The sequence below is a fragment of the Rattus norvegicus genome, chromosome 4, assembly GCF_021556685.1.
Source record: "Rattus norvegicus strain SHRSP/BbbUtx chromosome 4, alternate assembly SHRSP_T2T, whole genome shotgun sequence".
Lineage (NCBI taxonomy): Eukaryota > Metazoa > Chordata > Mammalia > Rodentia > Muridae > Rattus > Rattus norvegicus.
Genome location: NC_141537.1, coordinates 155,168,065 through 155,193,106, shown reverse-complemented (window position 1 = coordinate 155,193,106; position 25,042 = coordinate 155,168,065). Strand labels below are relative to the sequence as shown.

Here is a 25,042-nt window from a genome sequence, read left to right as displayed (position 1 = left end):
CCAAGGCTGGTGTGTTGTTCTTAACTACCACCCTCTTCACTAGCCTGTGGATTCCATCACTGAGAAAACAAGGAGACAATCACTTTGTTACCCTTTTCCTTCAGCATCCTGCACTACCTGTATGTGCACATAAATACCTGTTTACTCCTCCTTGTTAAGGGTAGAGCCAGTGAATATTATGGGAGGCTTTGTTATATTTTGACAATGCTAAGATTAGAACATCTCAGTTCTAGAACAGCACTGCATAGCACCCATTTTGTGTCTGGGTATTCACCTATGCCAAGTTCTCATTGCTACTTTCTTGTTTATAGGGCCCTGGAATGGCAAGGAAGTTCTCTGCTCCTGGGCAGCTGTGCATTTCCATGACCTCAAACATGGGTGGCTCTACCCCCATCTCTGCAGCATCTGCTACCTCTCTAGGTCACTTCACCAAGTCCATGTGCCCCCCACAGCAGTATGGTTTTCCAGCTGCCCCATTCGGCACTCAGTGGAGTGGAACAGGTGGTCCAGCACCACAGCCACTTGGTCAGTTCCAACCTGTAGGAACCACATCCTTGCAAAATTTCAACATCAGCAATTTGCAGAAGTCCATCAGCAACCCCCCAGGTTCCAACCTACGGACCACCTAGTCAGCAGCAAGGATGTTAACTGAGTAGATCTGGGGGCAGGAAATGGAATGGTGATGGGGTGGGGGGGGGGGAAATAGCCTATATACTAACTACTAGTGCTGCATTTAACTGGTTATTTCTTGCCAGAAGGGAATGTTTTTAATACCATTTTGAGCCCTCAGAATGGAGAACCACCCTCCTTCTCCATTTGTTGGAGTTAAAAAAGAAGGAAAGAAGAGCTTTCTGGTGGAGGGGCTGCCTGAGACTGCTTTTCTGTTTTTGTACCCACCAGTAAGGCCTAGGGGCTAGAAGAGAGCCTTGTTACCAGAAAGCCTCATGTAAGCCAAATCCCATATGTATCTGAAGTGGGTAGAGCTCTTAATTTTGACATGTGCCCCCGAAACTCCTTATTCCCTCAACAGTGCACACCTTAAGACAAAAAGGTTCTCTCCCACTCGGATCCCTACCCCCACTTTTTTTTTTTCCTTTTACAACCTAGTGAAAAACACCAGGGGACTGGGGTTGCAACCCTTTCTTATATAGGTCATTAATGCTTTAAGCAAAAGATTAGCAGCTTTGACTGCAGCATTAGCAATTAGGGAAAACAATGACGTTCCCTGCGGACATGTTAACTTTGCCATCAGTTTTGATGTGGAAACACTGTGATATATAAATGTTGTTGGACAACATTAGTTTTAAGAGTAAAATTTGAAAGGTTTAAAAGGTTCACACACAAAGCTAGCTCTGTCCTTTCCTTATTAAGACACTTTAACTTTTTCCTTTGTATTTCCATTGTATTAGATAAATAAATGTGAATGTAAAATTGTATAAATTACTGTACTTGAATACTTCTGTTCTCCCAGTATTGCTTGCTGGATATTTTAGTGCCTTGGACTTCTATTGCTTCTGCTGTTAGCATCAACTTACCAGACCCCCAGGTCACCAAAGGGTATGTGGAAAGAAATCTTAGGTCCACGTGACCCCAGCAGTGGATATGCCAAAGGGAAAATGAAAGTGTTTTTGGTTTTGGTTTGGTTTATTTTTTTGTTTTGTTTTTCTTTTTCCTTTTTTTTTTTTTTCTTTTTTCTTTCTTTCTTTCTTTTTTTTTTTTTTTTTAGTCGTTCAACAGTTTTGCCTAGAGCAGGTGTGAGATGAACACAGTGAGAGGTTGGCATCAGTGGTGGGAAATAAAGTTCTGTTTCAGAAAGAATGAGGAGAGTTGTGAGCCGTGTGAAGGACAGGGACTGGATGTGGGGGACAAGCTTGTTCGAAGTGATGCCTGGCCACTGAACAAACAAGACCTAGAGGAAAGTAAAGTGAGAGGGGGTGGGCTAGATTTTACGTTGGGGAGGATGGCAGTGCCAAGTCACAGATGGAAATATTGCTCTAAGGAAACCTGCTTGGTTGCCCCCACCTCTTATTACACATGTACCACCCATTTCTCTGCTTTAAGTACTGTACTGTGGGAATTCAACCCACTTCTGACTTTCTAACAATGCTTATTTCCTTTCCTACCCCTTCTGCCATGTCCAAATGGCTGCACAGTCAGAATCTATTGTGCTGCCTATACTTCTGTATTAGAAATAATACTCTCACGTTTTCATACTCATGTCCCGAAATAACAGAACCAACCAGTATTATCTAACTTTCTGGCAGTAGGGACCTAATTGGCTGTTTGGGATCTGAATATTCTAGAAAAGTGGAGAAAAGTAGATCTCCGTCATTTCTTGGGTGCTTCACCTTGAGTTGGGAACTGACACATTTCCAACTTCATGACACATCCCGGGAGTTGCCACACTAGCAAGAGCCTGGCTGCTTCCTTTAAGAGTCAGTCCTGTTCTTTCTAAGTTGGTCGAGGCCCAAAGGTACAAGTGAGAGCTGAAAGTTTTAGGAGAGGGAAGTGTAATGAGCAGGGTTTTTGTTTGAGGTCCTGCTACTAAAGTGTTCACTCATTTATTCCTTTTGGGAGAGGGTGAGAGGTACTGTGGGAGTGAAGCGGGTTTTGGATGATTGAGTGTTTTGTACCAGCAGTAGAGGGAGCCAAATGCAGCCTGTGGTGTTTGGTTTTGAGGTCTGTGCCCCCTTCACAAAGGTTTACTTACTGTTGATTTCCCCTCCTGTGGATGAAATAACTGAAGCCTAGAGACAAGAGCTAGAGCTACTGAACTGTTTAAATTATTTTTGTGTTAATAGTACACTTTGAGTATCTTTTTCCACATTTAAAAAGAACTTTCCGAATTATAAATGTTTTCCTTACGTTATTTAACAATGTACACTGTTTAAAACTGAATTCAAACCTTGGGGTTTCTCAGCAGCCGTTAACTGTACATTTTGCACTAACTCCGGGTGTTGCGCTTCTTGTAAGATTGCGCTTCGTGCTTCAGTTTGTTACCTTTGTAGAACTTATTTAATGAAACCATTCAAATAAACCAAACTTGCTTTTGTTGAACTCTGGGGTGTCCTTTCTAACAAACCAACAAAAAAAAAAACTTTTTCAGGCAGGAGAGGCAGCAAAGGACACATGAATTATGAGGTGAGTCTCTCCTTTTCCAACCTGCCAGACTACCAACACACAGATGTGTCAGTTTATAGCTGGATTTATTGTTTCTGGGAACCTTTAGTAGCAGTTGCAAGGATGAAAGTGGTACTTTCCCCTCAGGAAAAAAAAGGCAAAGCAGCTGTTAGGAGGCAGGGAAATTATGGCAAACGGCTGTCAGTCAACAGTTCTGTAAGCATTTGACTCAGTTTCCCACAAATAAATCTTGTTCCTGCTTCGAGATTGAGAACAGGGGCTAAAGGTACTTCCCACAAAGCCTGTGCTTGACCACAAGGACCCACATGGTGTGAAGAGAGCACCAATTTCCTCCTGTTTTAGGCATAGCATAACCCTAAATGCAGCTACGTAGACTTGGAAGTTCCTTATTCCTTTGAAAAGAATCATGGGAACTTCTGGGTATGACATAGTCAAGAGAGTAGTTACTTCTTTAAAACACCTATTCCTGGGGGTTGGGGATTTAGCTCAGTGGTAGAGCACTTGCCTAGGAAGCGCAAGGCCCTGGGTTCGGTCCCCAGCTCCGAAAAAAAAGAAAAAAAAAACCTATTCCTGGGGTTCAACAGTTAAGAGCACTGACTGCTCTTGAAATGTCTGAGTTCAAGTCCCAGCAACCTTATGCACTATGATTCCTTCCTTTAAATGAGAAGTTATGCAGTAGCTCCCCGACAACCCATGGTTTTTCATTCAGGTTTCAGCCAGAGAAAACAATTCTTTAAAATTGTGCGTTGTTCATGAATCTTACCCTGGATGTGAATTACGCCTTTGCCAAATACAGCCATGCAAGAAGTCTAACGACCAGTAATCTCAGTTATAAGTCACACCAATTCTTCCAGTATTAGCGTTCAAACATTACTAGCTCAAAACACAGCACTGACAGGAGCCACTCCTTTAATCCCAGCACTCTGAAGGGAGGGAGGGAGGGGGCAGGTGCAAGACCCAGGACGGCCAGGACTACACAAAAAACAAAAACACTAAAAGAAATGCCATGGAGAGGACGGAAGTCTTAAGTGCCCCATTTAAGTGTTGGCACATCTCTAGATAAAGGGAGGCTACTCTGTGGATCCATGCATAGTCCTGAACTAACCGTGACCTTGTTGATAGCACCCAGTGGAAAACATTAAAAACCTGAAGCCAAAGGAAAGGCAAGGTCACACGTGATTTAATGTAGGTGGCAATGAAACTGGGTTTGGTGAGCTACATCGTTAAAACGGAAGGCAGCCTTCCTAGAATCTCAATGCATTGGCTTAGGAGTAAGCAATACTGAAAAAAGTTAAAGCATCTGTTGGCCTCTTTCCCATCACAGGGTACAACAACCTCTTGTAGTCAGCTTCCTCTACAGTAGGCTCTAAAGAGTTCAGCATGAACCAAGATGGGAATAATTTGGTGACCAAACTGCATTTTCCAAAGTCCTTTTGTGGCAGAATCTAGTAACTTATTGAGCTTCAGGATGGATCTAGTTTCCTTTTCTTCAGGTCCTGGCTCTTCCTATGAGATTCAGAGTTTTCTGTAGAAGATAATGGTTTAATAGTTAAAATACAGCAGCTTTGACTTTAAAATAAACAGTACCCTCCCATCCCCATTCCCCGCCCCCGTAACTGTAGCAGATGTGCTGTCTGGTCTTCCTGTGGGTCCCCTAACACCTAGAATAGGACTTGTCTCTCACTGTTGCCTCCCTCTGGATCCTTTTCCCCTAACTGGGCGGGCTGCCTGCTGGTTGGGCCTCAGTGGGAGGGAATGTGCCAATCTGCTGGGACTGGATGTCCCAGGGTGAGGTGGTACCCAAGGAGGGGTGGCTGTAATGGGGGGAGGGACTTGTTAAGGGTTGGGACTGGGAAGAAAGGGAAGTGGGGCTATGATTGGGATGTAAAGTGAAAACAAATTTAAAAACAAACAGTAATTAGTCATTTCTGGAGTATACTGTCCAACTACTTTCATTCAGACAACACAGTGAGAGTGACCACTGATATCATTCTCATGACGTATCTACCTTCAGAAGGAAGTCCTCTAAATGCAGTCAGGATAAGTAGTGTGTCCAACATTTTGACATTTTGGAGCTCAAGAGCCATGCAATCAATTTACAAAACTTTTAAACTTTATTAATACAAACACTCATAGCTTTCCCAAATATCATGTTGGACACACATTTTAGATCTAAATAGATCTAGACGTGATGTTTAGAGTCCAAAGCTCAAACCACCACCTGTACTGCTCACTGCCTTAGGAGGACTCCATCTAGCTTTTTTTTTTTTTTCTTTTGAGACAGGATTTTAATTCGTATGTATTCCTTACTGGCACAATTGAACATGAGGCCTTATACACACTAGGTAAAATGTTCTAACATTGATTGCCCAGCCCACAGAATTCATCTATAGTGCAGGCTGACCTCATCTCCTTGGAACTGGTGTTATAAACTGTTACAAAGCAACACAGAAGTACTAGGAATTAAGTCCAGGTTCTCTACAGACCCCCCTAAGTCAACTTCTTAAAATGAACTAGCACCTTTCCTTTCCATTTGATAGAATTAAACCCAGAATCTCTGCTCTTCCACGAACCTCTGCTACCTAGGACATGCTGATTAGTGCTGCAGGTCTGCAGGTGCCCAGGTCCAGGTTTTTCTTGTACTTTCTGGTGGCAATGGATATGTGGGACACTGTCCTGGATCACCGCCTGGTTGTTGAGGGTTCGGGTGACAGAGGTTTGGGGTGGTTCTGTTCTACACAAGGGCTTAATGATGTCCTCTAAGTCTGGAGTAAGGTCCCACATTTCAAGGTTCTCTTCTAGGTTATCTACAAAGAGAACCACAGAGTTATTCACAAAAGCTTCCATGTTTTGACAACCATAATGGTGCACCTGGCAGCTGGCAGGGAGTAGAAGACTGACAATTTCAGGCAAGACAGTGAGGCCTTGTCTCGGGATTTAAAAAAAAAAAAAAATTCCATGCTTAAAGCTCCCTCTGATAATTTTTTATTCTCACAAATATCTAAACCTTCCCATTGGTCAGAGCACAAAGAAACATATATCAGAGCCCCTATCAATTTGGAGACCTCTTTCCATTTTTTTTATAAAACTTAATGGCACTAAAAATCAAGTAAGAGCCAGCTTACTGGGTAACATCACTTTCCACAAAGCTCAATTCCCTACATTCAAGACCCAGGCACGTGGTAAAAAAGAACTGACTACTACAAGTTGCCCTCTGACCTACACGTATGTGCCAGGACATACATAAAAGTCACATAAAAGTGAGGACTTTTATGATTCCTTTAAGATGAAATCTACAGGTTAGAGATAGAGCTCAATGGTACAGCACTTGCCTAGTGTTGCAAGGTAGGATCAATCCAACACTGTACATGACCTCCCCAAACTAACATGGATTCTATATATATCAAAAAGCACACAGTACAGTAACTCAGAACTCGCATTACCTGGAAGGACGGCTTTCTCCCTGAGGCATGCCGAGGCTGCAGGTACGGGGGTGCTGTGTTTTGGAGGGGCTGGAAGTGCTGCTATGGTTTGCACAGGAGACAGAGGGTCAGCCAGAGTCACATGTCAACTCTGATTAAGTTTATCCCCCTTGTGCACCTTGGGCATTCAGGTTCCTGAGAGAACCGAGTGTATTTCCTTTGGCATTTTATCTGTGGTGGACAGGGTATCTCATGTAGCCCAGGTAGGCCTCGGATTCCCTATAAAGCCAAGATGACCTTCGACACCTTAACCTACTGAGTGAGAGCAGTGTGCCAGCACAGCAGGTCTGTGGTGCAGGGGATAAAACTGGAGAGCGGCACCCTGACCCATTTCTACTTTAAGGCAGAACATTGTTAGGAGCCATCCAGCCCAGTGGATCTGGGGCAAGGGCAGTAGATCCTAGATACCCCTGCCCTTCCAGCTCCTGCTATGACCCAGAAGCCAAACTTTCAGTATAACTCACTACTCATGATGTACCCAAAATGGTACATGTTTTGGTTTTTGTTGTTTTCATTTTTTCCTGCAATAATTTTACTGTTATGCCAAGGGGTGCATAACAAAAACAAAAGCTAACAAAGCTCCCTGGTCTGGGAATGCTCTGTGACAAATATCTGTGTAACACCAGAAATACCTGAAATTTTATGAAACCTGGACTTAATTTAAGCTCTGGGTAAGGAATCTGCCCAAAGCTCATTATCTTCCAACATTGTCTCATAGTCAAAGGCCATCCAAGAGGCAAGTCTCTGAAACTTCAAATACCAGAATGGGGTGGGGGGGGGTGTCTTTGGGAGGTGTTTGTTTGAGACAGGGTCTCACTCTATAGTTCAGGCTGGCCTAGAACCACCTACCTACCTCTGCCTCCCAAGTACTGTAGAAGACTATGTCAATCACAGCCTGTTGACTTCCCTAAAAAGCCTATTGTCTTTGGAACTGGGAAGATGCAGGGCAAACTTTACCATCCTAATTTCATGGGGTTATAGATCCTACACGCCCTAGTGAGACATGGCCTAGAATGAGTCACAGGAGCTCCCTCTCACACACCCTCACGCTTGGCTTCCACCTCTTCGGCAGGTGCGTGGCTAAGCCGGTGAGCCTCCATCTGTTCCCGGAACTGCTGCTGTAACTGCTTCTGCCGGAGCTTCCGGAGCTTCCTCTGGTGAGTGGCATCACTCTCTGAGGTGGTGGCCAGACTGCTGCAAACCAAGTTAACCACAATGGACCCGGCTTGAGGAAGCACACACAACCACTTGCTGGTTTCAAGTACAGGAGTGGAAAACGATCAAAGCCACACTAGAAGGGGCGAGAGAGGAAAGGGAGGGAACCTGAGTCCAGTACCAGGAGCTGCTGCTGCTGTCCTTAGCCCCCTGTAGCTTAACGTTCGAATCATGTGGGTGGCTTGGTCTGCAAGGAGAAGCTGCTTCCTGTGGTTTGGGGAGCCCCGATGCTTTATCCTGTCGGCAGCTGTTATATCTTGCCTGTTCTACAGATGGTTCAAAATCTTCTCTCTTTGTTGTAGTTAAATCCACTTCAAGTGGGAGCTAGAAAGAGGAGAAAGAAATATTGAATGTACCCCATACACAGCTGTCCTTCCCCATCATGCATAGCTATTCGGACATAGCATTTGATCCTTGATCCATCTGTCCTCAAAAGGTGACTAAAATGACCCATAATTTCCAAATTGGTTTGTTTGTTTCATAATTGGGTCCGTTTTCTATATTCATGTCAAACTCTTGGGCCAGGCAGCTGGGACTGCAGACTTCTGACATTTTAACAAATGATAAATAATAAAAATGAATCTTTACTTTGATGAATAGTATACACAATCTAATTTGAATCTTGCTGTTGACCTGTCCTTGCTGTCTGCTTATTACCGTCTTTGCACAGCGACACACACCTAAGGCCCTAGCACTTCAGCAAACAGAAGACAGCTACAAGCTTAAGGATAAACGGGCTTCCCCTCATGTCTTAGAAGGAAGGGCCACGGAAGTAAAAGGAAGGAGGAAGGGAGAGAAGAAGAGAGGAACAAGAAGAAAAAAAGGCTGGAGTCCTCTAGATTAAAAATGAAAAGACACAGGGCTGGAGAGATGGCTCAGCGGTTAGGAGCACTGGCTGATCTTTCTCAGGTCCTGAGTTCAATTCCCAGCAACCACACGGTGGCTCACAACCATCTGTAATGGGATCTTATGCCCTCTTCTGGTGTGTCTGAAGACAGCTACAGTGTACTCAAATATATAAAGTAAATAAATAAATCTTAAAACAAACAGAAAACAGGAGTCAACATTAAAAAAAAAAAAAGATACAGAAAGCAGCATAAAGACAGAAGGAAACAAAAGTCTCCAGTAAGCACTGGCATGCACAGAGACGACCACTGAAACTCTGGGACAGAGAATGTACAAAGCAAAGCAATAAAAAATTTAATTAAAAAAAAAAACCTGCCAGGTATGTGGGACACACCCTTAACCCCAGCACTCAGGATACAGAGGCAGGCAGGTCTCTCTGAGTTCCAGACCAGCAACAACTACACCATCGGAGCCTGGGCCAACGGCAACAAAACCTCCAACCCTATGGTACGGACTGTGTAACACACAGAAAGCACGGTTTTACAGGCTTTTATGCAATTAGAGTTAAACTGATGCCTTGTTAAAAGAATTATTAACATTAGGATGGTTTATGCGACTGCAATGGAAATAAATTACCTTAGGATGTACAAACTGGAAATGTGAATCAGCAATGCAAAATACTTAAAAGACAAAGAACCAAGAAAATAAAAGCTATTAAATGTGCAGAAAATTAGAAAAGTGAAAGTAGTAATAATCCTATTGTAATTATTTTAAACATAAATGGATCAAATCTTAGTTAAAATGCATGGATGGGGCCAGAGATGGCTCAGGATACGGAGCTCTTGCAGAGACCTGTAACTGCCTCTCTAAAGAGATCTAACTCCTCTGTGCTCCATGGACACCTGCATCTATGTTCATACACACCCACATACATAAACTGATATACACAGAATTAAAAATAACAAAAATTAAAATTAAAAAAGCAGTTTTGGTGAATGAATTACAAAAAAGTATATCAAATACGTGACACCTACAAAGAGCTGAGCCTGAGCCTGGTAGGGTAGCACATGCCCATAACCCCAACCCTGAAGGAACCCCAACCCTGAAGGACCCCCGGGCTCAACGGCTAACCAGTGGAACCTAATTGATATACACCAGGCTCAGTGACAGACCCTGTCTCAAAATATAAGGTAGAGCAACTAAGACAGACAACCAACATCGACCTCTCACCACCACGTGCACACACAAGCATGAACTCGCTCTCACCCGGGAATAGAGTCAATAAAGGAGGCTGAGAATGCGTGGTCTTCCCAGAACAAAGGTTCATGTCTTATACTATTCACAAGAACCAGCTCAACATAGGCTAAAGTCCTAAGTGTAGGACTCCAAACTCTTAGGAAGTAAAAAATAGAAAATGTTTTACAACACTGGATATGATGATAATGTCTTGATAAAATACCAAAAGAGCCAGGCTGTGGTGGCACAGGTCTTTAGTCCCAGTGCTCCAAAAGTAGAGGAGGCAGGCAAATGGATCTTCCAAGTTCAAGGCCAGCTTGGTCTACAGAGTGAGTTCCAGGACAGCCAGAGAAACCCTTTCTCGGTAAAAAAAATTAATATAATGAAATAAAAATAACCTTAAGATCCCCAGGGAATGGAAGAAAATATTTGTATGTCTTATTAACAGATAAAGGGTTTTAATGTCCTTTACTTGAAAGTACTACTGTAATTTAACAGCAAGAATACCAGATAACGGGGTTGGGGATTTAGCTCAGTGGTAGAGCGCTTGCCTAGCAAGCGGAAGGCCCTGGGTTCGGTCCCCAGCTCCGAAAAAAAGAAAAAAGAAAAAAAAAAAAAAAAGAATACCAGATAACCCATTAAAAAGGGCGTAGGACTTCAATCTCTCAAAAAAAAAAAAAAAAAAAGACCAACAAGCTTTTGAAACACAGAACAAAGCCATGAAGAGAACCTTTGGTACAGTAGAAACTACTGTGAATATCAGTATGGAGATTTCTCAAAAGAATCAACATAGGAGACACACGATCCAGCACTCACACTTGTGTGTAATTTTCATGAAACTGAAGGCTGGCTTCTAAGGGAATTTACACATCCATGTTCATAGCAGTGACAACAGCCAAGAGATGGGCAGACAAGCACAGTGTAGTCCCCAGGAGACAGCAGACACACAAGAGGAAGGAGGAAGAAGACGCCAACTGGACCCATGAGAGGAGAACGGGGTAGAGCTGAAAGGGCCCTCAAGGAGACAGACAGAGAAGGCAATGATTCTGTGAGGTAGATGGCAGCTCTCGCTAGTTAACTGTGACTCTATCAGTATCTATGTACACTCAGAGGCTAGCACTAAGATTCCATAGGTGGGCAGTACCAGAACGGAGATGTGCACCTCTAAGCACCAGAACTAAAGGAAGAAAGATCTGAACATGTATGGCGCACAGCAATGGCAGAAGGCTCTGCACTGGTTCTGAGGAGTCAAAGACCAGTCCCAGGCACAGCCCTCTGTCTGTGAGGTGCAATGGAAAACCTGTCCAGGACACATCTACTAGCATCAACCTTCCAGATCTGAAATAATCAGTAAAGATGCTGCCCAGAAGTGAGAGTCCTCACTTCTCCTTTTAGCTGGGCCACACTGGAGAACCCCAACCGGGCTAACCAGCTCTCACACAACGTACCTGCCGAGGCAGCCTATTCAGCGACTTCAGATAGTCTTTATCCAGAATGCAGTTTCCAAGTGCATTCCCAAAACTCCTATGGTGACAAAGAAACAAGAGCTCAGTGACAACATCTGACCAGTTGTCACAACACCACAAGGATGCAAACACGAGAGGAATCGGACCCTAACCTTCATTCAGTGGTACTGGAACTTCTGCCATGTCCCTGCACTCCACTAGCTTCTGAGAACAGAGCAGGAACAGGCACATGAGTCTCACAAAACCCACCTGCTGACAGTTTCATCTCTAGGGAGCTGATGGAACTGATGGAGTTTAGCAGCTCAGGGCTGATGGGAGGTTTTGGTGATTGGGCATCTGTCCTCTGGACTATGGACCATTGGTCTCTTCTGTCTGTTCTTATTTTTGCTTCTCCACCACGATGCATGACCCATGCTCCAGACCCACAGCAAGAAGGCTAGTCAATCCTGGGCTAAGTCAATCCTGGGCTAAGCCCTCTCAAAGCTGAGCCAAGCTAAAGCTCTGAGCACTATATCCAGGCAACTGTTCTAAGAACTGATTGGCGACTCAGCACCTGAGAAGTTCTGGGCCCTTCCTGGGAGGAAAGAGAGGCCCCAAAACTGGAGAACCAAGAGGCATGGTCTGAATTCTGCCATTTATCCATTGGAAAGTCCTTAAAAAAGCAGGAAACATGAGATCAGGATGAGCTGAGACATCTTTCCATGCTATTTAGACTTCTGACCCAAGTGAACGTGCCACTTCCTTGAAAATAAGAGCTAAAATGAGGTGGACCCCTGCTTCCTCCTTACCTGAGTGCCCGTTTCAGCCCGTCAGTCACAGCCTCCTTCCTGGCCTTCTCCAGTGACAAAGCCTTCGATCTGAGGCCCTCACTAACTCCATAGCCCACATCCTCATGGTAGGAACCATCCTGAGGTAGAAAGGGAGCAGAAAGCTGTACTACCTTTGGCTGTCCAGCCTCTTCTCTGACCAACAGCACTTAAAAGAAAGGAAGAAAATAAACAAAACAAATCGCCCTGCACCTAAGGACCCAGGACACTGCTGAAGAGGACACAGCACAGAGTTTAAGATATCAATTTCTAGAAGTGCTGCTTGGAGCTACCTGGAAAGATACCTGTGCTCAGTGACAAGTCTTTAATATTTAAAGCTTTAAGGTCAATAATTAAACAAGAGGAATTTATGTTTACACACACACACACACACACACACACACACACACACACACACACACACAGAGGTGTGGAAATGCAATGGAGTTATAAAAGGAACTTTCAAGCATAAATATAGGACAACAGCAGCAGGAACTAGGACTTGAGACAAAACACAGAACATTCTGACGTTTCTGTGATCCAAGTGCAGCATAGCCAGATGTGGCAGAGCAAACCCTAAAATCCTGGGGCTCAAGGTAAGAGGCAAGAAGACTGACAGTTTAAGCATAACCTAGGCTGTCTGCTGACACCTTTTCCATAGCTCTCTATAAAATTAAGTACAAAAAGCTAGTAGGCCTTTCATAGCACACGCCTGTCACCTCAGCAAAAGGCAGAAGGAAGACAGAGCTGCAGACACCTAGAAGCCTGCACAGTCAGGCCAGGGCTTCTCAACCCTTCTGATTCTACCAAACTTTAACAGTTCCTCCTGTCGTGACCCAACCATAAAACAGTCTCCCTTGATGCTTCATAACAATTCTACTAATGTTAGAAACTGTAACGTAAATGTCTGAAATACAGACAGTCTTAGACAACCCCTGAAAGGGCCATTCAACCTCCAAAGAAGTTGCCACCCACAGGGTGAGAACCACTGGTCTAAACTGAGCTAAGGGTTATGGGACACAGCATTGCTTCAAATAAATGACAGACTCCAATCCCCTATGACACTTAGGTTCTGTTGTTGTTATAGATTTTCTTTTTTTTTTTTTTTTTTTTGGTTCTTTTTTTCGGAGCTGGGGACCGAACCCAGGGCCTTGCGCTTCCTAGGCAAGCGCTCTACCACTGAGCTAAATCCCCAGCCCCATCCCAGGTCTACACTCTATAGACTCCCTCCCCTCTGTCTGCTCAGTCCCCGCAAGGTGGAAGTGGCACCCACCCCCTCACCTTTAACTGCACCCTTACAAATGCACAGACTCCCACGTAGAACTTGCCATTGTTGAGGTCAACAAAATCTAGAAATGGAAAGAGAAGCAGTTGGAGAGATACTGAGCCCTGTGCCTCATCCGCACTCCTCGGCTGTCAATCAAAGCCGCCTGCCCTAACTCACTGGACTGGAGCACAGTAGGGCAGTTATGCAGTAAGGAACGTGGGGCAGTCAGCACACACAGAAACATACCCACATTCTGCTGGGTGACGGAGTGTGCCCAGCCATTGTAACCAAACATCTCATTGGCCAGATTAATTACCCGGTGACCTTCAATATAACACACCTAGAAAATAAATTTTTTAAGAAAAAAACTATTAAAATATTTTTGCCATTTTAAAATGTGAATGAAAGTCATTTATTCCTCATGTGGGGGTTTTTTGCTGTTTTGTTTTCGTTTTTGGATTTTTGGAAAAACTTTCATTCCACAGGAAGCTTTGCAGCAAGTATTTCAGAGAGTTTTGGAAAAAATCAAACCAGAACTACCAGTCTACCTCTGGGAATGGACCAGACTCTGGGAAAAACCGTCAAGCTGATGTATGACATGTTAAATGGAGGACCAAAACCACACACAGAACTTTAGCATGGTGGCCAGGTGTACAGCACACGCCTCGTAGGCAGGAGGCCAATTCTCCATCCGAGCACCAAGAGAAGATTGTTAAAACTGAAGGCAAGACCTGGCAGGATAGTGCCCGCCTTTAATCCCAGCACTCAGGAGGCTGAGGCAGGTGGATCTCTGTGAAGGTAGGCAGGGTTACATACAAAGACCCTGTCTGAAAACACAAAAACAAAAATTAATAAAATTGGAAGCAAGTGGCAAAGGGAACATTTTTAAAGATGATGTAAAAATCTCAAAATGGGGGCTGGAGAGATGGCTCAGCAGTTAAGAGCACTGACGGCTCTTCCAGAGGTTCTGAGTTCAAATCCCAGCAACCACATGGTGGCTCACAACCATCTGTAATGGGATCCAATGCCCTCTTCTGGTGTGTCTGGAAACAGCTACAGTGTACTCATTTATAATAAATAAGTCTTTAAAAAATCTCAACATGGAATTTGAAGAGGGCATCTGTCTGGGCTTTTGCAGATGACAGTGAAGGCTGGACCCACCCATCTTAGAGGCACTAAAAAGAATCTAGTAACAGAGGCCAAGGGCCTCTGAATCCATGAAATCCAATAAAAGCAAAAGGCAGGATCTCTGTCAACAACTACATACATGCCCAAGACTCAACTTACCTTCTGACCTCCTCCCGCCATGCGGCTGCTAATGTACTCTGGCCCCAGCCTCTGCCTCAGGGCTTTCTGGATGGCCTGGTATTCATCTGCTGTGTATTGGCTCTATAATCAAGAAGGAAATCAAATTGCTACGTGTGCCATTCCTCCCCCAGTGAAGCCCTGTCTGAGTTTCCAACTGCGGCATCTCTTCCTGGTAAACACTGAGGAGAGCTGAGTAGGTCAGCAGCAGGAGAGTACCTGCCTAGCAGGCATGAGGCTTAGGTTTCATCCTCAGCCCAAGGGAAAAATTAGACATTAATATATACATGAATCGGGCTGGAGAGGTGTCTCAGCGGTTAAGAGCACTGACTGCTCTTCCAGAGGTCCTGAGTTCAATTCCCAGAAACCACATGGTGGCTCACAACCATCTGTAATGGGATCTGATGCCCTCTTCTGGTGTGTCTGAAGACAGTAACAGTGTACTAATGTAAATAAAATAAATAAAAGTGGTTTTCTTTTAAAAAAAAAAATATATATATATACATGAATCAAAGCATTGTGTGGTACCCTCTACAAAGCCTTACTTTATGCACTCATTAAAAACTGCTTTAAGGGGTTGGGGATTTAGCTCAGTGGTAGAGCGCTTGCCTAGGAAGCGCAAGGCCCTGGGTTCGGTCCCCAGCTCCGAAAAAAAGAACCAAAAAACAAAAAAAAAAAACAAAACAAAAAAAAAAAAAAAACACTGCTTTAAATGGCTGGGGACTGGAGACTAGATGGATCAGAGTAGTGAGGGGAACCTACTACTATTATTCTACATAGAAATATAGCAATAAATGATACTTAATAAATGATACTGATACATTACTATATGCACAGATCCATGCATCATTCAACCCTCATCACAGATACACAACTAGACAGTGTGAGGAGAGTAAGAGGCCTCGGCACACACAGCCCTAAATGGAATTCATTAAACCTCTCCCCTCAAGGCTCAGGGATGTATGCAGAAGAGGCAGAGGCGACTCTAAGCCAACAGCGCCTTCTAGACACAAGAGGACTAATGCACACTCAGACTGTAGCTGCACACTGACACACGCACATGCTCAAACCACACAAAATCTCAGCACTGAAAAGGGGAAGTGGCTGCCAAGAAGCTCTAGCCAGGGGGCTGTTTATGTTGGTGCCGCTTGGGAAAAGGAAGCTCAGGAGGGTCTGGGCCTGTGAAGGCCGTCACTGGTGTGTCACTGTGAAGGCTGTCACTGGTGTGTCACTGTGAAGGCCGTCACCGGTGTGTCACTGTGAAGGCCGTCACCGGTGTGTCACTGTGAAGGCCGTCACCGGTGTGTCACTGTGAAGGCCGTCACCGGTGTGTCACTGTGAAGGCCGTCACTGGTGTGTCACTGTAAAAGCTGTCACCGGTGTGTCACTGTGAAGGCCGTCACTGGTGTGTCACTGTGAAGGCCGTCACTGGTGTGTCACTGTGAAGGCTGTCACTGGTGTGTCACTGTGAAGGCTGTCACTGGTGTGTCACCGTGAAGGCCGTCACCGGTGTGTCACTGTGAAGGCTGTCACCGGTGTGTCACTGTGAAGGCCGTCACTGGTGTGTCACTGTGAAGGCCGTCACTGGTGTGTCACCGTGAAGGCCATCACTGGTGTGTCACCGTGAAGGCCGTCACCGGTGTGTCACTGTGAAGGCCGACACTGGTGTGTCACTGTGAAGGCCGACACTGGTGTGTCACTGTGAAGGCTGTCACCGGTGTGTCACTGTGAAGACCGTCACTGGTGTGTCACTGTGAAGGCTGTCACCGGTGTGTCACTGTGAAGACCGTCACTGGTGTGTCACTGTGAAGGCTGTCACCAGTGTGTCACTGTGAAGGCCGTCACTGGTGTGTCACTGTGAAGGCTGTCACTGGTGTGTCACTGTGAAGGCCGTCACTGGTGTGTCACTGTGAAGGCTGTCACTGGTGTGTCACTGTGAAGGCCGTCACTGGTGTGTCACTGTGAAGGCTGTCACTGGTGTGTCACTGTGAAGGCTGTCACTGGTTGGTGTATCACTGATTGACTACAATTTCAGCCTCAGGCGATTTGATACCCTCTTCACACACACACATCCTAAACACTGTACATTCAAATAGGGTGAGCACAAAAAATTTACACCTAAATGTAATCCCTTGTACTGTTAGGTGTTTTTAATTTTTCAATGTGTTTATTTTGCATATGCATGTGTAAGTATAGTGTGTAGTGGGCTCAGAGGACAGCCTGCAGAAGTCACTTCTTTCTTCCCACCGTGCGGATCCTAGGGACCCACCTCAAGTGATCAGGCTGGCAGGAGGTGACTTCATCCGCTGAGCTGCCTCACTGGCCCTACTAGTCGTTTGCTGTAAAGTGTTTAAATACACTTAGTTAATAAAGAACTTAAAACAAAGGACAAAATCCTACTCCATGCTGGGGACACAACAGCTCAGTAGTAGAGCACTGAGTTCAATCCTCAGTAATACAGAACAAAACAGCCAAGACCCAGAGGTCCTGCATCCAAAGGAAAAAGGGAACCAGTGAGTAGCTCACACACATGCTGACAGTCTGACACTCCTCACATGAACTCCTTTTATGAGGGACAAAGAGCCAGTTACCTGTCCAAAGAGAAGCACAGACTTCCCACCAACAAACGGAGGACGGCAGTCACAGCCTCCATGGACCGCTTCTTCAGCCCCAGCCATATTGACTCTGTTTAAAGAAAACATTAAAACAAAATTCAAAGAATGCTAAAGGAAGGGAGGGCCTCTATCCCAAATCAGATAAGGTACTTACTCAAGGGACAAAGTATCTCAGGGGTCAGCTAGGGTCTACGAAGACACAGACAAACCTATAGCTCCCACTTTCAGTTCACACATTTACTACTATGGGCTCGCAAGGGTGAATATTTACACCAAGAGCACACTGTGTTGTGCAGGGTTACAAAGGCAGGCGACGGTGGTGCACACCTTAATGCGAGCATTCAGAAGGCAGAGGCAGACAATCTCTGTCTTAAAATACAAAACAAAATTCTCGCTATGGGGAAAGAGTCACTAACTGCTACCTCAGAGTGAGTACAAGAGGAGAGGTATTAACAGCCTCTCTGTGGCAATCACTTCACACCGTATATGCTATATATCAAATCACTACTGTAGCTGGGTCTGGGGCAAATGCCTACAGGCTCAACTGCTTAGAAGGCTGATCTGAAGGCGCCCTGCAGCCCAGGATCTGGAGTCCAGTTTGAACAACACAGTCATCTCAAAACAACAGTCAGCATACTACACACCTTAGAAAGCTAGAGGGAATAAAGAGGCTATTCTGAGAGAAGGTCTTACTCTATAGCTCTGCTAGCCTGAAACTAAGTACATCAGGGCAGCCTCTCCTTCCCACAAGCAGAGATTAAAGATGTAGGCTACCAGCCCAACTTGAGAACCTATGTTTTCACCTTAAAGACTAACCGTAAGTATCTAGCATATGGACAATGTAACTCTGGTCTCTATGGGGTTAAAATGGAAATGGCCACAATAACTCAACTGTTTTCCAAGAATCACTCTAGTTAGGAGAACACCAGAAAGGAAACAGGCCAGGTGTGGTGGTCCACATTGGAGAGCCTGGGCAGTACATCAAGAGTTCATCAGAAGGAAAAAGGAGCAAGAGGAAAGGAAAAGGAAAAAGCAAAGGGGACCCGGATAGCCAGGGTGGGCAGGGCAGTAGACTGACAGAAACAGCAGCATCCCCTTCAGCCAGATTGGACTCTCAACCAGCAGCAGCAGCAGCAGCAGCTGGGAAACTTGCAGAAGATGCAAATTCTTAGACTCCTCTTCAGGCTGCTGAAGCACGACTGCTTCGGTAGACTGAAAACAGTGTCTGTTTCAAATGCCTGCCCCACAATTCCACTACATGTACAATGTGCTTGAAAACACATAGGCCGTTAGAGAGAGACACACTAAGAACCACACGGGAGCAGGAGGCAGAAGCATTTTCTGAGGTCCTTGGTGACACAGTGAGTTTTAAGCCTAGTCTGAGATATAAGAGACCCTATCTCAAATCTCCACCCCCCCACATACACACCCCAAAATAAACTTCTAGAACTACTCCAGTACTCAAATGTGTGTGTGTGTGTGTGTGTGTGTGTGTGTGTGTAATGTTCTTTTAGGATTATTTATTTTATGTATATGTGTACCCTGTCACTGTCTTCAGACACACCAGAAGAGGGCACCAGATCTCATTACAGATGGTTGTGAGCCACCATGTGCTTGCTGGGAATTGAACTCAGGACCTCTGGAAGAGCAGACAGCGCTCTTAACCACTGAGCCATCTCTCCGGCCCTGTATATTATTTTTTAATAAATAGAAATAAACAAATGTAGTGGATCCAGCAAAGGCTAGACAGTGAGTACTGTGTTCCAGAGCAATGCAGAGCCTGCCAGAGCATCCAACTGTGGAATGTGAGCATATGAGCAGTCGCTCAGTGACAATTCCTAAGTGGGCATTTCAACTGAGCTTTGTATATGAAGCTAACAGATCTGCCCACAGGCCACACTGCGCCCACCCCTGCTAGAACTCATGTTCTAATCTCTGAAAGTCCAGCTACACCAGGTGAGCTAGTTAGCGAGGTGATGGCTAACCAGGTTAGTTGTCAACTTGATCTAATCTACAATCACCTGGGGAGAGGGTCGTAAGGGAAGCCTGCCCAGGTCCCGTTGATCAGGGGACATGTCTGTGAGGACTGTCTTGGCTACGTGAGCTGATGTGGAGAAAACCCAGCTTGAACAGACACCAGTCCTCAGTGTGGGCCTGGACTGCATCAAGAGTAGGCAAAGCTACCTGAGCCTTCAGCACGGATCATTCATGTCTCTCAGGTCACGACTGTGGACGTGATGTGACAGGCTGCTTCACGTTCCTGCCACCCTGACTTCCTGGCCATGACGGACTATGACCTGGAAGGTGAACTAAAATAAACCCCTTCTCCCCGAGGCTGTTTGATTTGTTGTGGCGGTTGGTTTTTGTCTGTTTGTTGGTCAGGATATTCAGCCATAGAAATAGTTTCATTCCTATGAAACTAGACACTGGACTAAAAAAAAAATTAATAAAAGTAGAATTAGAGAGGACAAAAAAGGAAGAAAAGGAAAAAGGAGCTGTAGTTAAGAGCACTGGCTGCTCTTCCATAGAACCCAGTACACAGTGGTTTACAACCGCCTGTAACTCTAATTTCAAAGGAGTCAACATCATCTGGCCTCCCTAAGTACTACACACATATGGTGCACAGACACACATATACAAAACACTCATATACATGAAATAGAAGTAAAGGAAGGCTACAAATAAGTAGAAAGCAAAAAGTGAATGGATCCCACCACCAAGAAACAGCCCCACCCTTTTTCTTATGTACACACATGTACACTGGAGGAAATCTGACACTTCTCCCTTCCAGCATGTACACATTTGTTAAAGGGAAAATGCACGTCCAGTCGCTCAGCTCTCTCCACACGGCACGCCCTGACCTTCCGTCCAAACGCCAACACCTGCACTCTTCACCTGAGTGCTCCTTTGGCATTAGTACCTATTCTGTGTGGCAAGCTGGCGAGCCGCACTGCACCACATGCAGCAGCCTCAGATGGCGGCGATGTTCAAACAACCTTTTCCTAAGACACACGGTTGCCTCCTCACAGGCAGTGAATGCCTGGAACGACACAGAATATTGAGCCCCATAAATAGTAAGAGTCCAGAGTGGAGTCCTTACTACGAGTAGAAACGGATGATTTAAAAGGTCAACGGAGCTGAAGATGCACAGTGCCTACCTCACACAAAGCCCAAGTCTGATCGTCAGCACCACATAAACTAGGCATGATGCTCTTAGGAAGTGAAGGATTAGTCCAAGGCTCTCCTCAGCCACATAGTGAGTTCAAGGCTAACCTGGACTACATGACACCCTGTCTCAAAAAAATAAAAGGTAAATAAGGACTCAGCTCAGAGGCAAGGTTTAGAAAGCACAAGCAAAGAGACCCATTCATGTCTCAGTCCTGGGGTGGGGTCGGGGATAAAACAAGCAAAGTGGCTTTCTATTCTCTTCCATCTCATTACCTAAAAGCATGTCTAGAAATTTGTGGAAGGAAGGGGAAGGAGGGACAGAAAATGAGACACTGTCACTGGAGGAGGTCTGACCTTTCTCCCTCCCGGCAACCCTTCTCAGCTCTTCAAAGCAGCAGCAGTGTTTATAAAGAACCTGAAAAGTGTGAGCCCATTTCATCAGCTTCCAGAGAGACTAACGGGAAATCTGAAGGCAAGTTAGATTTTCCACAGGGAATGGTACAGGTCAGTCGCCAACCTGTATCACAACGACTCAGAGAGGAGTAAGAAAAAGCTCAAGTAAGACAATGGAACAAAAGGATGAAGTATGGATATGTATTATAGGGAAGAAAGGATAAGATCTGGGCCAGCAAGATGGCTCAGAAGGTAAAGGTGCTTGCCGTTAAGTGTGACAATCAGAGTTCAATCCCAGGGACCCATGGTGGAATAAAGAGAGGCTTCTGCACACTGTTCTCTGACCTCCACACACCACAACCCCGGCCCCACAGAAAATAATTAAAAACAATTTTAAAAAATCCACACTAGGCCTTTGCTACTGAATCATCGAAGTGGTTATGCTGTCAATTCCCATCACTCATGGCAGATATGTGAAGACCCAGCCTGACTCCATTTGGGGCTTTAAAGCCATCTCATAAGAAAGACAAACTAGATTCACCCCTGTTCATGATTAAACCTGTTTCTCAAGTTCTGGGCTGTTTCCCACCTGCAACCTTAACTGTACTACCTGTTCCAGGAATGGTAATGTCTGTTTCAAAAAGTTAATAACTATCTTGCAACCCTACCTTTGTTTCAAAGGGGTTGCTATGGCTACCAGTTGCTATGACTACCTTGTTATGCCCACCTTGCAACTAGTCTTTGCTTCAGGTCTTTAGGACTGACATTATGCTTTGTTCTGCCCCTGTAACCCTGCCTGTTTTGCCTGTCAGTTGCCCCATTTGAAACCCCCTACCCCTGAGCTTTAAAAGTCTTCTCTTGGGGTTGGGGATTTAGCTCAGTGGTAGAGTGCTTGCCTAGGAAGCGCAAGGCCCTGGGTTCGGTCCCCAGCTCCAAAAAAAAGAACCAAAAAAAAAAAAAAAAAGTCTTCTCTTCTTCCTATCCAATGCTTGACCTCTCCAACCCTGCCTTAAGTGAAGGCAGTCCATGTGCACAAGTAGAAAAAGCTTATTTTCATTAATTGCTTGATGAAATGATGAGTCAGTGGCCTTTCTCCTCCCATCTTTGAGATTAACATATGGGACACTTGTTTGTTTGAGTTGGGATCTCCTTCAGGCTGTCCTGGATCTCACTGTGTACCCACTCCCTGCCTTCTCAGTCCAACTCATATATTGTAGAACGTTCTACTATCAGAATAAACCAAAAGTACACAAAAGGAAGGCCTTGTCCAGAAAGAGGCAAGCCCACAGCCTTCTAGTGGCAGGTGACAGGACCTCCTTTTCCTTTGCAGGTGACTTTGGTCAGTGTATCTTAATTTTGGCTGTTCCTGTGGGGATTCTTAGGGGGGCACCACAAGGATGGCAATCCTGTTTCATATTCAAATCACCACAAAGCCTGCCTGCCTACAAGGAAATGAAGCCGGCCCGGTCTATACCTACGCTTTGAACATAAGGAGCCTTTCTGGTCTGTCTGGTCTTATAATTTTATCGAAGCACACATCTAAACTATAGATGAAAATGTCACCCAGAGCTGAGCAAGGTGGCCCATGAGGTTAATCCCAGCACTTGGGAGGCAGAGCAGGCGGGTCTCTGAGTTCTGGGACAGCCAAAGCTACAGAAAGATAAAACGAGTCTGACCTGATTGCCTCACTGTACTCCCAGCACTGAGGCAGCCTGACCTGCGTAGCAAGCTTCAGGGCAGCCAGTGCCCTGCCGGCCTCTAAGGAAGTTGCCAAAGCATCCTTAGTTGTACACATTGTGCCTCTATACACCAGACCCTAAAGATTCCAACAGAAGTCTTAGAGTTGATAGTCACTTTAATGAACTACCAGGATGCAAAATTAATACACACAGACCATTAGGGGCAAAATATAGACCAACGACAAACACAACTGTATTCACAACTACCACAATAAACAAACTATCATGGAGTAAACCCAGCCAGAGAAATGACTGGGGGGAGGGGGTCTCTGTGTAGTCCTGGCTGTTCTAGAACTTACTCTGTCAACCAGTTTGGTCTCGAACTCACAGAAATCCACCTGCCTCTGTCTCCTGAGTGCTGGGATTAAAAGTATGTACCACCACACCCAGCTAACATTTTTTATTTTTTTAAACTATGTACATTGGTAGTTTGTCAGCATATTATGTCTATATGATGGTGCTGGACCTCTGCAATTGAAGTTATAGACACGTGGGCGCTGGGAATTAAACCCAGGTCCTCTGAAAGAACAGCCATTGCTCTTAACCACTAAGCCATTTCTTCAGCCCCTGTGTTTTTTAAAGATTAGAAATTTTGAATCTTAAAAAAAAAACATTCAATGTTTGTATTATATGGGTGTTTTGCCCGCATGCTTATCTGGGCACCCCATGTGTGCCTGGTGCCTCCACGTATTCCTTATAACTAGAGTTATAGATAGCTGTAAGCTATCATGTTGAATGCTGGGAACTGAACCCTGGTCCTTGGGAAGAGCAGCCAGTCCTCTTATCCACTGAGTCATCTTTCTAGCCTTGATGTTTTTTTTAAATGAAATATAATTACATTATACTCATCATATCCAATCCCTCATATCCCCCTCTCAACATCATGGCCTTTTTGTGTTTGTTTTACACAGACAACACAGACATACATATGTGAATATATAAATATAACCCTAAGTCTGTTTAATGTAGCATGTACATGCATGATTTTAGGGCTGATCACTTGGTACTGGGTTATCCGTTAGGGGGTTCATCTCTAGTATCTATTCTCCCTGTCTCAACAGTCATTGTCTGTAGCTCTACATCTAGGGGTTGGCCCTTCAAGATCCTGCCCCCCTTCCAAGTGGGCATGTCAATTGGTGCTATCATTGTCCAGCTCTTATTTTTTTTAAAGACTTATTTATTTATTATATGTGAATACACTGTAGCTGTCTTCACACACACCAGAAGAGGGCATCAGATCTCATTACAGATGGTTGTGAGCCACCATGTGGTTGCTGGGATTTGAACTCAGGACCTCTGGAAGAGCAGTCAGTGCTCTTCACCACTGAGCCATCTCTCCGGCCCCTGTCTAGCTCTTATTAAAGCAGCAATACGAGATGTCATGGATGTAGTGGAATCAGCCTAGATGGCCAACAACTTAGTCATCTGATGGATAGTTGAAACCATACACACGACAGAACTTTATTCTGCGGAAACAGATCCTACACACACACACACACACACACACACACACACACACAGAGAGAGAGAGAGAGAGAGAGAGAGAGAGAGAGAGAGAGAGAGAGAGAGAGAGAGAGAGAGAGAGAGAACGAGAACGAACTGTATTATTTCACACAAGCGAAACAGGCAAGTTCACTGACAGAGTAGAAGGGGTCCTGGGACGAGGGGGAAAGTGGTGGAATGGAGAGCTCACTGGAGCTTCAGGATTTATTTAGGAGTGATGAAAATGTTGTGGAATTCGATGATGCTAAGGGTTGCACAACCCCCAAGCATATGAGTAACCAGAGAACTGCACACCTCTAAGGAGTGAATTTAAACGTACTAATGCACGCCTCAGTTTTCAAAGTCCGGAAAGGCTACTCCGAAGGTCAAGTCCACCGTTTCTTCTCAACCCAACCCACTCCATCCGACTTCACCCAGTCACAGACTGTTAACAGTCGGCGCGCGTGTCACCTTGTGCAGAGAACCGCTACTACAGCCCGGGCTGCCCTCCCTAGCTCGCGGTCAGCACCGCAGACCCGGCGCCTCCGTCCAGAATCAGCGGAGCCCAGGGGGCTTCCGGACTAGGTCTCCCTAAATGAGACGCCCCCGTGCAGGGCGTGCCCAGCAGCCGCCCGAATCCAAAGGGTCCCACGCTCTGCGACCCCGCTGGAACCACCCCAGCGAGGGCCGCCTGCACTCACGTGCCTCGGAACGCGGTGCACGCAGGAGCTCGGTCCTGGGTGCTGGGAGGCTGGAGAGGGCCTCGCAGAAGAGATCGAGGCGCAAGCTCAGGGAACGCTGGGAAGAAGGTCTGAGCCCAAAGAATAACAGAAGAGGAGCCGTAAGTCAAGTCCGAAGTCGACGAGAGCAGCAAAGCCGAC

General features: G+C 45.3%; 2 protein-coding genes across 82 annotated transcripts in view; one reads left to right on the top strand and one right to left on the bottom strand.

Moving 5' to 3' along the window:
- Wnk1 (WNK lysine deficient protein kinase 1) overlaps positions 1–3,057 on the top strand; it is a 126,394-nt gene extending 123,337 nt beyond the window's left edge. For all 48 annotated transcript variants that reach the window (XM_087655628.1, XM_087655625.1, XM_087655623.1 and 45 more), the window contains 1 exon segment: positions 312–3,057. In XM_087655628.1, the coding sequence (XP_087511754.1) occupies positions 312–629 (318 nt within the window). In that variant the 3' untranslated portion in view covers positions 630–3,057.
- Rad52 (RAD52 DNA repair protein) lies at positions 1,864–25,042 on the bottom strand. Of its 34 annotated transcripts, none has more exons than XM_087656947.1 (12): positions 24,863–25,002; positions 17,356–17,449; positions 14,747–14,848; positions 13,706–13,799; positions 13,474–13,541; positions 12,175–12,293; positions 11,369–11,444; positions 7,960–8,162; positions 7,666–7,817; positions 6,585–6,662; positions 5,715–5,948; positions 1,864–4,666 (listed from the first exon to the last, which is right to left on the bottom strand). In XM_087656947.1, exons 2-12 carry the CDS (start codon positions 17,440–17,442, stop codon positions 4,605–4,607), a joined length of 1,275 nt encoding a protein of 424 aa, XP_087513073.1. In that variant the 5' UTR covers positions 17,443–17,449; positions 24,863–25,002; the 3' UTR covers positions 1,864–4,604.